The sequence below is a fragment of the Rana temporaria genome, chromosome 2 (genome assembly GCF_905171775.1).
Source record: "Rana temporaria chromosome 2, aRanTem1.1, whole genome shotgun sequence".
Taxonomy (NCBI): domain Eukaryota; kingdom Metazoa; phylum Chordata; class Amphibia; order Anura; family Ranidae; genus Rana; species Rana temporaria.
The window spans coordinates 406,903,423-406,920,633 of NC_053490.1; the positions used below are offsets into that span (position 1 = coordinate 406,903,423).

The following is a 17,211-nucleotide window of genomic DNA, read 5'->3' on the forward strand; positions in this document are numbered from 1 at the left end:
TCTTCCCTCTGGGCGCTGGATGACCTTCTCCCGTCACTGGTCAGCCATAAGAGCATACCTTAAAGCAGGGGTGGGAAAACTTTTTTCTGCCAAGGGCCATTTGGATTTTTGTAACATCATTCGGGGGCCGTACAAAATGATCAACTTAAAAATTAGCCTGTTATATTTGGTCAAACATTTTTTTTGTATAATCTTTATTTATATACTCCATTTTTACAAATAAAGAACAAAGGAAACACAATGGACGTGTAAAAAAAATAAGGCTGTCAATAAACAAGGACATGAACTGTCACCACATATTTGGTCAAACATTTAATTAACTAATCGCTAATGTGATGGCTGGAACTGCTTCTCTTTGGCGAGGTGTGTGATGTTGGCCGATATTGATGATGTTGCTACTCGCAACTGGTTTTCCATGTTTGCGTCGGTCAGTCTGGAGCGCAGTCGACTCTTTGCGGTGGTAAGTTTTGAAAAGAACTGCTCGCAGCAGTAAGTTGTTCCAAACACAGATGCATATTTTAATGCATGTCTTCTCAAAGTTGGGAATTCATCATTACTTATGTAATGCTTGTAGAACTCAAGCAATGGGAGGTTGTTGTACCTAGCTTTCAGCACATCATCGCATTGCAGCGTAATTATTTCGTGTTGTAGGTTATCAGGCACATCAGCTGGTTCCACATTGAAAGGTGTAGCAAAGATGTTCAATTCCATTTGTTTACTTTTCACATCCTTGAATCTTTCATTAAATGCCTTAATTAGTTTTGCACATTCACCAGCATATTCTTGTGTCGTAGAAGGCTTTTGTCCTTCCGTTCCGAGACAAACTAACACTCTGAAACAATTTTACTTTGTCTGGCGCTAACAACTCCGCAACAGCAACCATGCACTCTTTCACAAACTCTCCCTCTACATGAGGCCTGAGCTTCTTTGCGATTAGCTCACTCACTACATAACTCGTCTGAATAACGTTGTCTCTGTCATAACGAGGTCTAGTGAAAGTGGCTTGTTGTGATTCCAAACTCCGCTGAAGACAGTAACCCCCACAGTAGTGCAGACCTCAGACAGTAACCCCCACAGTATTGAAGACCTCAGACAGCAGTGTGTGTTTCCCTCGAGCGCGGGCTCTGCCTCCTCTGTGGGTGTGAACAGAGAGGAGGGCTGCTTAGGGGTGTACCAAGATGGCTGCCGCTCTGGAGCTAGGCCGAAGCCAGGGACTTTCCTAGGCCGAGGCTCCGGAGCGCTCCGCGGATCGCGGGGTGTGCCGATCCAAACGGAGTGACCCGTTCGGATCACGGATCGGTGACGATCCATTGCACCCCTAGTCAGAAGGACCCGGAACTACAAGGTAAACATCGGCTCCTTCTGACAGCTCCGCAGACACGCACTCAGTGGCACGAGGGGATGGAATCATTTCCCCACCCCTGCCTTAAAGCAACTGCTTTGATCAAGAAGATGGATTCATTATTTGTCCTTTGCTCAGGACTAGAGTTTGGCGAACAGTTCAAGCTGAGCAAGCGTTCATCCCGAAATCATCCGTTCACCCATTCAGTAAACACACAAATTTCAGTGGACTGTTGGCCCACCGAGCGCCCAACAATACACTGTGATCTGCACAGTGCATTCTAAGCCCTGATTGGGCAAAGCTTTGCTCAGGGTATAGTGAATAGCTGATTGTTAAGGAGTGGGCTGGGAAGCCAGCCACTGTGTACTTAACAACAGATGAGTCATCAACTGTCAATGGGCTTCTTCACTGATGGCTTAATGAGAAAAAAAAACAACATTGCCAGTAATAGAAAAAATGTGCAATAAAAAATGGCGTGGGGGTTCCCCCCCAATCCATACCGGGCCCTTTGGCTCTAGTAAAGATTTCAAGGGAAACCTCACGAGAACATAACAAAAAAAAAACGGTGTGGGGTCCCACCCAAAATCAATACCAGACCCTCATCTGAGCATGTAGGCCAGCAAAAGGGGGGGCGAGGAAGTGCTTCCCCCATCTGAACCATACAAGGCTACATGCCCACAACATTGGGGGTACTGTGAGGCAGGCAAAGCATCTTGTCCCCATGTTGATGGGACAAAGGCCTCTTACCCACAACCCTAGACTGTGGTTGTGGGGGTTTGTGAGCAGGGGGCTTATTGAATCTGGAAAGCCCCCTTTAACAAGCCCCCCTATGTGAATGAGCATGGGGTACTTAGTACCCCTACCCATTCACCAAAAAAGTGTCAAAAATAAATGAAAACGCACACACACAAACAGTTTTTAAACTGTGTTCCATAAAAATAAAACATTATCCCTCGATGTAGATCCATTGTCAATCACAACGCTGCAACCGCTGGACCTAAAAAAAAAAAAAAAAGGCTCCATCCGAGACAAAGGCTAACCGCCATCTGCCTGCTCCACTATCTGACAGTTCTTAAATAGGTAAAAGGTGGGGTCACCTGGCGACCTTACCTGGCGGCACTGCCCTATAGGACATCACCGATCCAGCATGAACCGATTGGCGAAGTCACACAGGGGTGGTGCAACCAGGTGATGTTGCCAGGTAGCTCTGCCCCTTACCTATTTAACAACTGTCAGATGGCAGAGCAGGCAAATGGCAGTTAGAATTCATCGTGGGTCTGGCAGTGGTGCTGACGTTGGGTATTGACAATGGATCTACATTAGGGGACATATTAAAGGGGGCTTCCAGATTCTAACAAGCCCCCTGCCTGCAGACCCCCACAACCCCAATCCATGGTTGTCAGGAAGAGGCCCTTGTCTCCATCAATGGTGCTTTGGGGTGGGGGGTTGGGGTGTTGAGGGCATGTGGCCTGGAATGGTTCAGGAGGGGACCACTCACTCGTGGCACCTCATTTTCCTGACCTGCTGGGCTGTATGGGTTGGGGGGACCCACACACTGTTTTTTTTAAATGTTTGTATTGCCCGCAATTTAAATGGCATATTTTTTTAAATACATGTCAGTTTTGCTGCATTAGGTTCTATACACGGTGTAGATGTGCCGCTTTACAGGCAAACTGAGGGGACCCCCCAGGCACCAAATTTAAAGGATTATATATATATATATATATATATATATATATATATATATATATATATATATATATATATATATATATACATACACACACATAGTCGGATATAAAAGTATTAATTGTTTATTTTTAGCAATTGCCTCTCTTTGTCTTCAAACCAGCATCAATCCTAGGTAAACACAGAGATCAAAGTCATTATTGTACAGCTTTCCAGCCCTTTTCAAACAAACTGCCTCCGGCTACAGCCAAATGTTTCAAATTTGTCTCATCAGTCCAGAGCTCTTGCTGCCATTTTTCTGCACCCCAGTTCCTACATTTTCCTGCATAGTTGAGTTGCATAGCCTTGTTTCCATGTCAGAGTTATGGCTTTTTGGCCAAAATTCTTCCATGAAGACCACTTCTGGATGGATTTCTCCTGACAGTATATGGGTGAACCTGGGTCCCACTGGTTTCCACCAGTTCTATGCTGATTCCACAGTTGGACATCTTTTGATGCAGAAGGTAAGTAAGCATGGTGTGTCTTTAAACTGCTACATTCAATTTCCTTGGCTGACCACTGCTTCTCCAATCTGTTTCCTGTTTTACAGTATGCTGTTTCTTTGTGCTTCTTCAAAAGAGTTTGAACAGCACATCTTGAAACCTGGGTATGCTTTAAAATCTTTGCCTAGGAGTGGCCATGCTTAGGCAGTATATCTTCCTTGTGTCTTGTTGCTGTGCTCAGTCTTAACATAGTGTGTGACTAGAGTTTGGTGAACAGTTCGAGCTGAGCAAAAGTTTGGCCCGAACATCGCCTGTTTGTTCAATTGGCAAACACCTGAGTTTGTGGGGCGCTCAGCAGGATTGTTCGCCCACTGAGTGCCCCACAATGCACAGTGCATTCTAGAGCCCAAATTGGATGAAGCAACGCCCCTGACCACTGGTCAGATGCAAGGCTTTGCCCAATCAGGGCACAGAGTACAGTCAGAGCGATGATTGCACAAAGTCATGATGACAGATTATTTTTCAAGCATACCTTAGGCACCACCAACACCCAAAGCTCAACTTTTCCGCACCTGGTACTTCTATACAAAGTCTGCGAAAAAAACACCAGACTTTATGTAAAAAAAAATGTTAATCTTGGCCTGAGTGTACTATAATTTGGCTTTTTCACATAAGGCTTGCTCACTGTGCTGTAAAAATCTGTTATTTCCATCCAAAGTCTGCCAAAGAGACACCAGAACTTATCCAAAAAAATCTCTAATTCTGTTCTGAGTGCACTGAATTGTGGCCTCATCATACAGACTAGCATCCCAAGCCGTTGTTTACAAAATAAAGAAATATTGCAGGGAAAAATCAATATTTTTCTTTAAGGACATTTTAGTTGGGTTTTCAATAGTACAGCAATGTTAAAAAAAAAAAACAACAAATCAAAATGAAATATAATCAAAACCAAATAAAATAAGACTTTGCTCAAAGATTATGGGAGCATAGATTGGAACTGTTTGATGCACAACATTAGGCAACACTCATGAGGCCGTGCATTATCACTGAAAATTAGATCTTATGTTCTTCCTACCCGTAAATTTGTGCAAAACAATGTAGAAGTAACTGATATGCGTGGATGATAGAGGGTGACCTCATCAAATACCGCTTGTGCAGTAGTGCTAAAGATATCAATATCCACCTTTTAAGGACTTATAACTAGTAAAAATAATACAAAAGTTTCAGGAAAAGAGTAAGGATTACTGGCAAATTTTAATTTCTCATAAACATGAAAGAAACTCTTACCTGAACGGTCCTCCTTAGTAATGATTGGCTACCAGGAAGAGTTGACACTGACAAAGAGGTAACCCTACACAGTCTTACTGCTCCAGGACCTCTTGACTTACATTACGTCTCTGTAAAAAATCAAATCTCTGGGGCGTGGCCTGCAGCGGAGCCGGATGGCAGCATAGAGAGAGAGCTCCGCAATCCACGAACGAATAACGGCACTAAACTACCTGTAAAAGGACAACATTTTGGCCATACGACTGTGCGACAAGAGTGGGGCACACCCGAAGATCATGACCAACAAACGGAAAGGCTCCGTGAAACCTCAGCGCCTGATGGACATGTTTACAGTCCCGAGGGACGGAGGCAGGCAAGATGGCGCCGGCGCGGCCTCAACTCCAGTGCCCAACAACCAGATCAGAAGCAGTGGGGGAGCCCGCACGGACTATAGATCGCAGATGTCTCCTCAAGGAGACCAACACTCCACTCCTTCTCCCTCCGACAGCCCTGCAAAAGCGCGGATGAGGATGGATGGCGCTGGATGCGGCCCTGCAGTGAGCCCCACGACAGAATCTGGGGACGACACACGTGAGTTACCAGACTCCATTGCCACTTTCCCTACTAGTAACCAGCCTGTGTTGGACACTGTACTTAGAGACATGTTGGTGACACTACGTAGCTCACTCCAAGCTGATATGATGAACTGTATTCATAGAGTGAGTGGGGAGCTGAGGGAGGTGGAAGACAGGGTGGAACACATCGAAACAAAGATGGGGGAGTATGCCTCCACCATTAATAGCCTAGTGGATGCTAGTGAAGCTCAGGAGGAAAGCAGTGACTGGATCAAAAACAAATTAGCAGACATTGAAGACAGATCCAGGAGGAACAATATGAAAATAAGGGGGGTCCCTGAGTCAATACAACCCCTGGATTTGCGATCGTATGCGATCGACTTATTCTCATCTCTCCTCCCAAACCTTACTGAAGTGGACATTACAATAGATAGGATCCACAGGCTTCCAAAACCTGCCTTCCTGCCTGCTGATGTACCCAGAGATGTGATTCTACGCATGACCTTTTTCCATGTGAAGGAGCAGCTAATGCAGGCGATGCGCAGAAACGACAACATCCCATCCAGATTTCAAAACCTGCAATTCTACCCTGATCTCTCCCAACACACCATGCAAAAAAGGCGCAATCTTGGCACTATTACCAAGGCTCTGAGGAATCATAGTATCCCCTACAAATGGGGCTTTCCCACTAAGCTTGTCATCACATACAAAGATAGATCATTCAATGTAGACACTGTGGACAGGGGAATCAAGCTACTGAAAGAATGGGAGATCCTGCCGAGTCCCAGCGAGAGCGACAAACCAACTTCCCAAAGAGCAACTGTCACACCCGTTTGGAAACAGGTGACACAAAGAAACGCCAGATCACACAAGTAATCTACACTTTGTCCTTTTTAAGATCTTTAGGATCTCTCGTGGTCACCGCGATGGGTTTTGGGCATGAACTTACCCCTCCTTGAACCTGAGCAGTACTCAGCTGCACCCGGACATGACCTTTCTATGATACTTTCTGTTGCCATGGAAATGGCTGGATGTCCGTTGATATCCCAACTATTTTTTTTGTATTACCTTTCTGTTTTCTTCTTTTTTCTTTCATTTTGGACACATACAGATGACAACAAAACCTCAAGATGGAGCTCTGATGGATGGCATGCTCATTCTCCACACCATGGACCTATGGCTCGGATGGTCGTCTCCAGAGTTAATTGCCAACTCGGGGTCGCAGTGAGTAGTCATGTTCATAAATATAAACAGACACTGGGACAGGACATGCCGGGAGGAGTTACGATCCTCCGGGGATCGACCTTACCACAGAACACACATTTCCCCTGGTACGCAGATGCCGGTCACAATCCTATCCATTAATGCTAGGGGCCTAAACCACCCTGTCAAGAGACGGTCCTTGTGGAAAGAAGCCACGCTACATAAGAGTGACATCATGTGCGCCCAGGAAACGCACTTTAGCAGAGAATCCCCACCCCAGTGCTCCCACAGAAACTTCCCCCATGTATTCGCTGCTAATGCCAACACCAAAACGAAGGGGGTACTAACAGCTATACGAGACACAGTAGCCTTCACGTTACACGTGGAGGTGGCTGACCCTGGGGGGAGGTTCCTGGTCCTGGTCTGTGATATTAATTCAGTAACATATACAATTGTTAACGTATATGCTCCGAATGTCCACCAGACACAATTTTTCAACAAATTAATGAGGAAACTACAGTCTATCAAGAGAGGTCTGCTTGTGATGTGTGGGGACTTCAATGCTGTACCAGACTTAGCCATGGACTCCACGACCAGAGCACATAGGCTGGGGACTTCCCTTCAGGAATCTATCCATAACGCAGAGATGTTCGATGTATGGAGATGTCTCCATGCTGGAGAAAGAGACTTTACATTTTTTTCGGCTCCTCATCGCACTTATACGAGGATAGACCTGTTTTTGACTGACTACAACACTCTAACTAGAACTGTCTCCGCATCTATTAACGACATAACATGGTCGGATCATGCTTCAATCTCTATATCCCTTAAAGATGCCTCGCCCACCAATCCTCCCCCTGTGTGGAGGGTCAACACGTTCTTATTGCAACAACCTGATGTGCGACTAACTGTAGAAAAACACCTAAAAGAATTTTTTGATATAAACGACACACCTGCCCAGGATCAATTCACCTTGTGGTCTGCCCATAAGGCGTATATTCGGGGAATACTTATACAGCTGGGGGCGAGGGCGAGGAGGCAGCGGCATAAAAAAATTAGGGACCTCACAGAGGATATTGCAAGGGGAGAATGTGAGAATAAAAAACATTCCTCACAGGCATTATCTGCCAAGCTCACACAACTGAGAAGTGACCTCAGGCTCCTCCTATTAGAGGACTTTGAGAAACACTCCAAAAAGTTGAAGATGACATACTATGCACAAGGCAACAGGGCTGGCAAACTGCTTGCAAACAAAATTAAGGGGCGAAGAGTTAAAACCAAAATCCCTTTCATTCTGCATCCCTTACACAAAACAAAATTGTTCCATCCTCAAGATGTGGCAGATGCCTTCAGCCAGTACTATGGCACTCTATATAACTTAAAAGAGGACAAAGACACGTATCAACCCACTGCCCCAATGATAAATGATTTTTTGAGCAAAGTGTCCCTGCCCCAACTATCTCCGACACAAGTTGAGGCCCTAAACTCCCCCTTCACTATTGTGGAGATACAAAAAATCATTGACTCCCTCCCCTCCAACAAGTCCCCAGGTCCTGATGGTTTTGTAGGGGAATACTACCAGATGTTTAGGACCATCCTGACACCCTACCTCAAGAAAGTTTTTAGCAAGGCTGCCGCCTCCTCGTCCTTCCCCTCAGAAATGCTAGAAGCACTTATCGTGACCTTGCCCAAGCCAGGGAAGGTTCCGGACACTCCAGCCAACTTTAGACCCATTTCATTATTGAATAGCGACATTAAATTATACGCCAAACTTATTGCAAACCGATTAGTGGATATATTACCTGAACTGATTCATCCTGACCAGGTCGGATTCACTAAGGGGCGACAGGCCTCAGACGCCACGAGGCGGCTGATCAATGTTGTTCACCTGGCGCAGGTACAGCGAAGGCCTTCTCTGCTCCTGGCTCTGGATGCAGAGAAGGCCTTTGATAGGGTCCACTGGGGATATATGGAGATGGTCCTCAAGAGATATGGGTTCGCTGGACCCATCCTCTCTGCAATATTGGCCCTATACTCATCGCCGTCGGCCAGAGTGTTTAACTCTGGGACGCTCTCTAGACCCTTTACTATCACAAATGGCACCCGCCAGGGGTGTCCTTTATCACCCTTGATTTTCAACTTAATTCTAGAACCCCTTGCCTCACATATTAGAACACATAGCGACATCAGTGGATTTCCCACATCTAAAACGGAACACGTCATCAGCCTTTTCGCAGATGACATCATTTTGATGCTTACAAACCCCAATACTTCCCTGGCTGCGGTACATGAAACTCTTCAAATGTTTGGGAAACTTTCCTACTACAAAGTTAATGAAAACAAATCTTTTATTTTGGGTATGGGGATCAGCAATGGATTAAGATGTTCACTCAGTACACGGTTCCCGTACACCTGGAGTAACAAAGGAATTAAATATCTGGGTATCACACTGACAGCAACATCAAGGGAACTATATACGCACAACTATACAACATTCCTGGCCTCCTTCCCGGCCAAGCTGCAGGAGTTGGCTAAAAGCGAACTACTGTGGTCGGGCCGTCTGGCGGCCTTTAAAATGATGGTCCTCCCACAGATAATTTATTTGTTCAGGACCCTCCCCATCCCAGCCCCTAACTCCTTTTTTGATAAACTCCAAGCGCTAATAAACCGTTTCTTATGGAAAGGCAAGAAAGCAAGGTGGGCATTTAGAAATTCCATAGCTGCCAGGGGAGCAGGGGGGGTGGGAAATGTATTGGTCAGAGACTACCATACGGCTGCCATTCTATCACAACTTAAGACGTGGTTCCCTAGTTCGCCAGCCAAGAGATGGAAAGAACTGGAAGAAATCCAATATACCCTTGGGAGTCTTTATGACCTTCTAATGGCATCTGTTCTTCCATCTAGACCTCCAGACGGAATGTCTCCCACTATGATGGCCTCTTTGAAAGCGTGGAATGTGCTTATGCAGATTCCCCAGATGCATCATCCTGGGAAGACCTTTTCTTTACCGATAACGTGCCTTACAGCCGTTATCCCAGACTTAAACCTTACCCATTGGGCTAAGAAGGGAATAGCCTACATCTCCGATTTAATGATAGGCCCCAGGGGGAAGACATTTAGATCACTCCAGGTGGAGTATGGCCTGGGGGAGGCTGAGTATTTTACTTACTTGCGAATACACCATTTCCTCAAGAAAGGTCCGCCTCTCTCGATCCAACTCCACTGGAGGATAACACTATACTTTACCAATCAATATACCAACATAAAAGGGATTTCCCTATTTTATAGTGCTATAAACAACAAATTAGAATTTACGAAAACCACCAACATAGAAGCGTGGGAGAGAGATCTAGTTACTTATTACTCCTCGGAACAATGGCAACGTGCTCTACAAACTACCTACGCCTCCACTAGATGCATAAATCTCTGGGAACAACACCAGAAAGTGCTACTAAGATGGTATTTGACCCCGTTTAGGATCTCAAAATTCAGCCCTCAAGCATCTCCGCTGTGTTGGAGGGGATGTGGCCATGTGGGTACTCTATTCCACATACTGTGGGAGTGCCCCCACTTACGCCTGATGTGGAATGCAGTTTTCGACTTGATAACCCAAGTAGTTCAGGGAAGGGTACCTAAAACCCCGGGGTTTGCTGTGCTCTCGCTAGAGATAGACTCCATCCCAAAAATTAGTAGAGGGATTGTTTCCCATATACTACTGGGTACCAGATTGGCTATCACCCGCCACTGGAGAGACAAAAAGATCCCCGTAATGCAGGAAATAATCACAATAGTCAACTCACACATAGGATATGAACTAATGTTCGCAGCATCCCAAGGCAAATATGCGATGGCTTGCAAAAGGTGGAATCCGTGGACTGAGTGGTACAAGATGAAACATAGATGTTAACAGAATTTATATTTCTAAATCTTGAGATTACATAGAGCAAACATATATGATACAGAATTTGAATATGCATATAACCACTTGACATCTGTGTGTGTCCTGCTTTTCCTCTGCTTTTCCTCTGTTTTTTTTTTTTTTTTATTTTCTCTTAATTCCTTCTCTTACCTTTTCCCCTCCTTATCTATCATTCTTTCTATCCTCCGCATTATTCACTGATACTCACCTACCCTCTACTGGGCTATCTTGTCAATCTTGAATATGACTTTTATTGCCTCATTTTTATGGGTCTTGTTACTGTTATTGTGTGGGGGGGGGGGAGGGGATGGGGGCTGGAACCCCTCAGGAAATACACAGTTAGATCCCATGGGGGTGTGGAGGGGGATCCGCCCTTACTCCTTTCTCTCCTTATGCCCTCCGGTCTCCCGCTCCTTTCCCGAGACCACACCAATTTGAGAATTTTGTTGACCTAGAGAGAAGACATGTCTAGAAGCATATTCCTTTATTACAGTATGTGGGTATATTGAAGTACAACTTTTACCTGGCAACTAAGTTATTGAGTTTTTCTGATGATTTGTACAAAACATGTTGCACATTGTGTTTAACCCTTGAAAAAATTTAATAAAAACTTATTGAATTAAAAAATCAAATCTCTGATAAACAGGAAACTAAGTAGGGATGAGCCGAACACCCCCTGTTCGGTTTACACCAGAACCTGCGAACAGACCAAAAGTTTGTGTGAACTTTAGAACCCTGTTAAAGTCTATGGGACTCGAACGTTTGAAATCTAAAGTGCTCATTTTAAAGGCTAATATGCAAGTTATTGTCATAAAAAGTGTTTGGGGACCTGGGTCCTGCCCCAGGGGACATGTATGCAAAAAAAACATTTTAAAATGCTGCAGTTTTTTCGGGAGCAGTGAATTTAATAATGCTTAAAGTGAAACAATAAAAGTGAAATATTCCTTTAAATTTCGCACCTAGTGGGGGGGTATAAAGTATGCCTGTGAAATAGCGCATGTTTCCCGTGCTTAGAACTGTCTCTGCACAAAGTGTAATTTCTGAAGGAAAAAAAGTCATTTAAAATTACTCGCGGCTATAATGAATTGTCAGGTCCCGGCAATTCAGAGAAAATTCATTCATTAAAAAAAAAAAGCGTGTGGGTCCCCCCAAATTCAATTACCAGGCCCTTAAGGTCTGGTATGGATATTAAGGGGAACCTCGCCGTCAATAAAAAAAAAATGGCGTGGAGTTCCCCCAAAAATCCACACCAGACCCCTTATCCGAGCATGTAACCTGGCCGGCTGCAGAAATGGGGGGGGCGAGAGAGCGCCCCCTCCTGAACCGTACCAGGCCACATGCCCTCAAAATGGGGAGGGTGTCCCCATGTTGATGGGGACAAGGGCCTCATCCCCACAACCCTTGCCCGGTGGTTGTGGGGGTCTGCGGGCGGGGGGCTTATCAGAATCTGGAAGACCCATTTAACACAGGGGACCCCCAGATCCCGGCCCCCCCTCTATGTGAATTGGTGATGGGGTACATTGTACCTCTACCAATTCACTAAGGAAGTGTAAATAATAGAAAAAAAAACACACACACACTGTGGAAAAAGTCCTTTATTAAAAAAGCGACGGTATCCAGCGATGGGTGATCTCCTCTCCGCCGGGGTCCAGCGATGAAAAGATCCATCCAGGTCCGGGATCCAGAGCACACGCATCGCCGGCTGCCTGTCTCCACCGGAGACAGCCCGGCAAATGACGCGGCTTGAGCCAGTGACAGCTCTTATATAGGTGAGGCGGGGCCACCCGTCACGTGACCTGTCCCCCTCTGATGCACCCTCTGACTACGTCACTGAGGAAGCCCAGGCTTTCCCTTGTGTCAGAGGGGGGCAGGGTCACGTGACGGGTGGCCCCGCCTCACCTATATAAGAGCTGTCACTGGCTCAAGCCGCGTCATTCACCGGGCTGTCTCTGGTGGAGACAGGCGGCCGGCGATGCATGCGCTCTGGATCCACGGACCTGGATGGATCTTCTCATCGCTGGACCCCGGCGGAGAGGAGATTACCCATCGCTGGATACCGACAACGTTGGAGCGGGAATCGAGAGTGGATTACCACCGCAGGATTTTTTTTTCTTTTTTAATAAAGGACTTTTTCCACGGTGTGCGTGTGTTCTATTTACACTTCCTTAGTGAATTGGAAGAGGTACAATGTACCCCATTACCAATTCACATAGGGGGGCCAGGATATGGGGGTCCCCTTCGTTAAAGGGGTCTTCCAGACCCCCACAACCACCGGGCAAGGGTTGTGGGGATGAGGCCCTTGTCCCCATCAACATGGGGACATCCTCTCCATGTTGAGAGCATGTGGCCTGGTACAGTTCGGGGGGGGCGCTCTCTCGCCCCTCCCTCTTTTCTGCGGCCGGCCAGGTTACGTGCTCGGATAAGGGGTCTGGTGTGGATTTTTGGGGGAACTCTGCGTCATTTTTTTTTTTTAATTTGGGGTGGAGTTCCCCCTAAAATCCACACCAGTCCTGAAGGGTCTGGAATGGATATTTGGGGGGAACCCCACATCATTTGTTTTTACCAGACCTGAAGTGCCTGGTAATTGAATTTTGAGAGACCCCCCACGCTTTTTTTTCTGAATGAATTTTCTCTGAATTGCCAGAAGCCGACAATTCATTATAGCCACGAGTGATTTTTAAATTACTTTTTTTCCTTCAGAAATTACACTTTGTGCAGAGATCGTTCTAAGCACGGGAAACATGCGCTGCTTCACAGGTATACTAGACACCCTCCCTAGGAACAAAATGTAAAGGAATATTTTACTTTTATTGTTTCACTTTAAGCATTATTAAATTCACTGCTCCCGAAAAAACTTCAGTTTTTAAAACTTTCTTTTGCATTGGCACATGTCCCCTGGGGCAGGACCCAGGTCCCCAAACACTCTTTAGGTCAATAACTTGCATATTGGCCTTTAAAATTAGCACTTTAGATTTCTCCCATAGACTTTAACAGGGTGTTCCGCGGCTTTGAATTTGCCGCGACCACCCCAAATTGTTCGCTGTTCGCCGAACAGGCAATGTTCAAGTCGAACATGAGTTTGACTCGAACTCAAAGCTCATCCCTAATACTAAGCAAGAGTCATTTGGTAACTTAATATATCAAAAGTTACCCACCTACTTCAAACAATAACCCTGCAGATTAATAAAGCAGTTCAAAACAAATCCAATGCAATAGGAATTAGCTTGTTTGGCAATAATCCTCTAAGGGGTTAACCACAGCTAAAGTAAGGCCAAAGCCGCTTCCCAGACCAAAGCATGACATTAGCACCAGGTGCTTTATTGAAACAAACTTGGCTATGCCAGAAGCAGGACAAGGATAAACAAGCTTGTTCAGGACAGCAATGTACAGTTGTGGCCAAAAGTTTTGAGAATGACACAAATATTCGTTTTCACAAAGTTTACTGCTAAACTGCTTTTTAGATCTTTGTTTCAGTTGTTTCTGTCATGTAGTGAAACATAATTACACGCACTTCATACGTTTCAAAGGCTTTTATCGACAATTACATGACATGTATGCAAAGAGTCAGTATTTGCAGTGTTGGCCCTTCTTTTTCAGGACCTCTGCAATTCGACTGGGCATGCTCTCAATCAACTTCTGGGCCAATTCCTGACTGATAGCAACTTATTCTTTCATAATCACTTCTTGGAGTTTGTCAGAATTAGTGGGTTTTTGTTTGTCCACCCGCCTCTTGAGGATTGACCACAAGTTCTCAATGGGATTAAGATCTGGGGAGTTTCCAGGCCATGGACCCAAAATGTCAACGTTTTGGTCCCCGAGCCACTTAGTTATCACTTTTGCCTTATGGCACGGTGCTCCATCGTGCTGGAAAATGCATTGTTCTTCACCAAACTGTTGTTGGATTGTTGGAGGAAGTTGCTGTTGGAGGGTGTTTTGGTACCATTCTTTATTCATGGCTGTGTTTTTGGGCAAAATTCTTTGCTGCCTTTCTTGACACCAGACCATCTTCCAAAAGTCTTCGCCTCACTGTGCGTGCAGATGCGCTCACACCTGCCTGCTGCCATTCCTGAGCAAGCTCTGCACTGGTGGCACTTCGATCCCGCAGCTGAATCTTTAGGAGACGGTCCTGGCGCTTGCTGGACTTTCTTGGGCACCCTGAAGCCTTCTTCACAAATGCAGTGGAATTTTTTTTATGGGATTAAGTTCATTTTCATGGCAAAGAGGAACTTTGCAATTCGTCTGATCACTCTTCATAACATTCTGGAGTATATGCAATTTCCCATCTCAAAAACTGAGGCAGCAGACTTTGTGAAAATTAGTATTTGTTTCATTCTCAAAACTTTTGGCCATACTCCTCTTTTATGACTGTTTTTTCACTAGTTTTGGCTAGGGTCAGTGTCACTACTGGTAGCACGAGGCGATACTTGGACCCTATAACGGTTGCACAGGCAGTCCAACTCCTCCAGAATGGCACATCAATACGTGTCATTGCCAGAAGGTTTGCCGTGTCTCCCAGTACAAACTCATGAGCATGTAGGAGATTCCAGGAGACAGGCAGTTACTCTAGGAGAGCTGGACAGAGCTGTAGAAGGTCCTTGACCCATCAGCAGGACCAGTATCTGTTCCTTTGTGCAAGGAGGAACAGGATGAGCACTGCCAAAGCCCTACAAAATGACCTCCAGCAGGCCACTGGTGTGAATGTCTGAATGATCAAACAGGCTTCAAGGGGGTGGCCTGAGGCCACATCCTCTAGTGTGCTCTGTGCTCACTGCCAGACACTGTGGAGCTTGATTGACATTTTACATTGAACACCAGAATTGGCAGGTCCGCCACTGGTGCCCCATGCTTTTCACAGATGAGAGCAGGTTCACCCTGAGCATATGTGACAGACATGAAAGGGCCTGGAGAAGCCGTGGAGAACTTTATGCTGCCTGTAACATCGTTTAGCATGACCGATTTGGTATTGGGTCAGTGATGGTATGGGGGGGCATATCAATGGAGGGACGCACAGACCTCTACAGGCTACACAATGGCACCCTGACTGCCATTAGGTAACAGGATTAAATCCTTGGACCCATTGTCAGACCCTACGCTGGTGCAGTGGGTCCTGGGTTCCTCCTGGTGCACGACAATTTACCAGCCTTATGTGTCGAGAGCATGCAGCCAGTTTCTGGAGCATGAAGAAATTGATACCATTGAATGGCCCCCACACTCACCTGACCTAAATCCAAAAGAACACCTCTGGGACATTATGTTTCAGTCCATCCGGTGCCGCTAGGTTGCACCTCAGTCTGTTCAGGAGCTCAGTGATGCTCCGGTCCAGATCTGGGAGGAAATACCCCAGGACACCATCCATGGTCTCATTAGAAGCATGCCCTGATGTTGTCAGGCATGCATACAAGCACTTGGGGGCCATACAAACTACTGAGGACCATTTTGAGTTGTTGCAATGAAATTTCAGCAAAATGGACTAGCTTGCTGCATAATTTTTTCACTTTGATTTTCAGGGTGTCTTTGAATTCAGTCCTCTGTAGGTGGATAATTTTCATTTCCATCAAACGATGTGCCATCCTTTCATTCCTAACACATTATCCAGTCCATATCAGTATAGTTTTCCAGCATGAGATGTTTGCCCGTTGAGATCTGATATGTTTTCAAAGTGTTATTTAAATTTTTTTTGAGCAGTGTATACAGTATATATGACAATAGTTAATATTTTTAAGCAACATGCTCAGGATCAGATATTTAAGCTTATATATTGTTAAATGTATTATATTTATGAATAACCGTTACCAAACATATTCCTGGTATGATGTACTGAATAACTAGAAGGGTAGAAACTTAGGATCATTATGATACAGCTGAAGTCATTCGAGTTTGTGCCTGCCAGGGCTGTCTGTATGCGAGGTGATGTGTTCTGTCCTTGAGCATTTCCCTGGTGGTATTGAATAAAACGCCTTGACAATCTGTGGCTACATTTTAAAGAATAACACTATAAAGTCTGTGTTGTTTATCTCATACTAAAGGCTCTTCCTGTCCTACCCATTTCTTATTCACAGGGGCAGAAGAAGACACAGACAAGATGACTTTTTAGACAAGCAAAACTCAGTGATCAAAGGATTTTATGGGTTATGCAAGTAGTAAGGACTTTAGTTTTATGAGATGTACAAGTGACAGAGATTTGCAAAAAAAAAATGTTATGGATTAAATAAATAAAAAATGTGTGTACACAGTGATTTACAAAAACCGGAGGGTGCAAAATCTGGAGCAGCTCTGCAAAGAACCCAATAAGCTTCTAGTTTGTTTTAGCTTAATTTAACAAGCTAAAGTTATAAGCTGATTGGATACCACACACAGCTACACCAGATGTTGCACTCTCCACTATACTTGGGCATATTTATACCAGCATGCTATATGTATATAATTATTTTGAATTATTATATGTTGTTCACCACTTTCTAGCAATTTGATTTCATAAAAGTAAAAAAAAAAGAAAGAAAAGAAATTCCATCTGTAAAGTTTTCTCAAGCTTTAGAACACTGCATGGCATGATACAATCATGATGAGGTTACTGGTTGGCATGGTTACAGTTTGCAGTGCTGAATCATAGATCATCACACTGGGATATAGTTGCATAACTCCCAACTTTTTGAGATGGGAGTGAGGGACACCAATCAGCAAAAGTATGCAGGCATAGGACACACCCCTTGTCACACCCCCTCAAACCCCCTTGTC

The 17,211-nt window shown here is 45.0% G+C and overlaps 1 protein-coding gene across 5 annotated transcripts in view; it reads left to right on the forward strand.

The window, feature by feature from the left end:
- PNPLA4 (patatin like phospholipase domain containing 4) overlaps positions 1 to 16,773 on the forward strand; it is a 125,961-nt gene extending 109,188 nt beyond the window's left edge. For 2 of the 5 annotated variants that reach the window (XM_040338150.1, XM_040338148.1), the window contains exon 9: positions 16,536 to 16,749. In XM_040338150.1, the coding sequence (XP_040194084.1) occupies positions 16,536 to 16,617 (82 nt within the window). In that variant the 3' untranslated portion in view covers positions 16,618 to 16,749. Of the gene's footprint in view, positions 1 to 16,535 lie in introns of all 5 variants that reach the window. The other 3 variants (XM_040338154.1, XM_040338153.1, XM_040338151.1) reach the window with 3 other exon arrangements.
- The last annotated feature ends 438 nt before the right edge of the window (positions 16,774 to 17,211 follow it).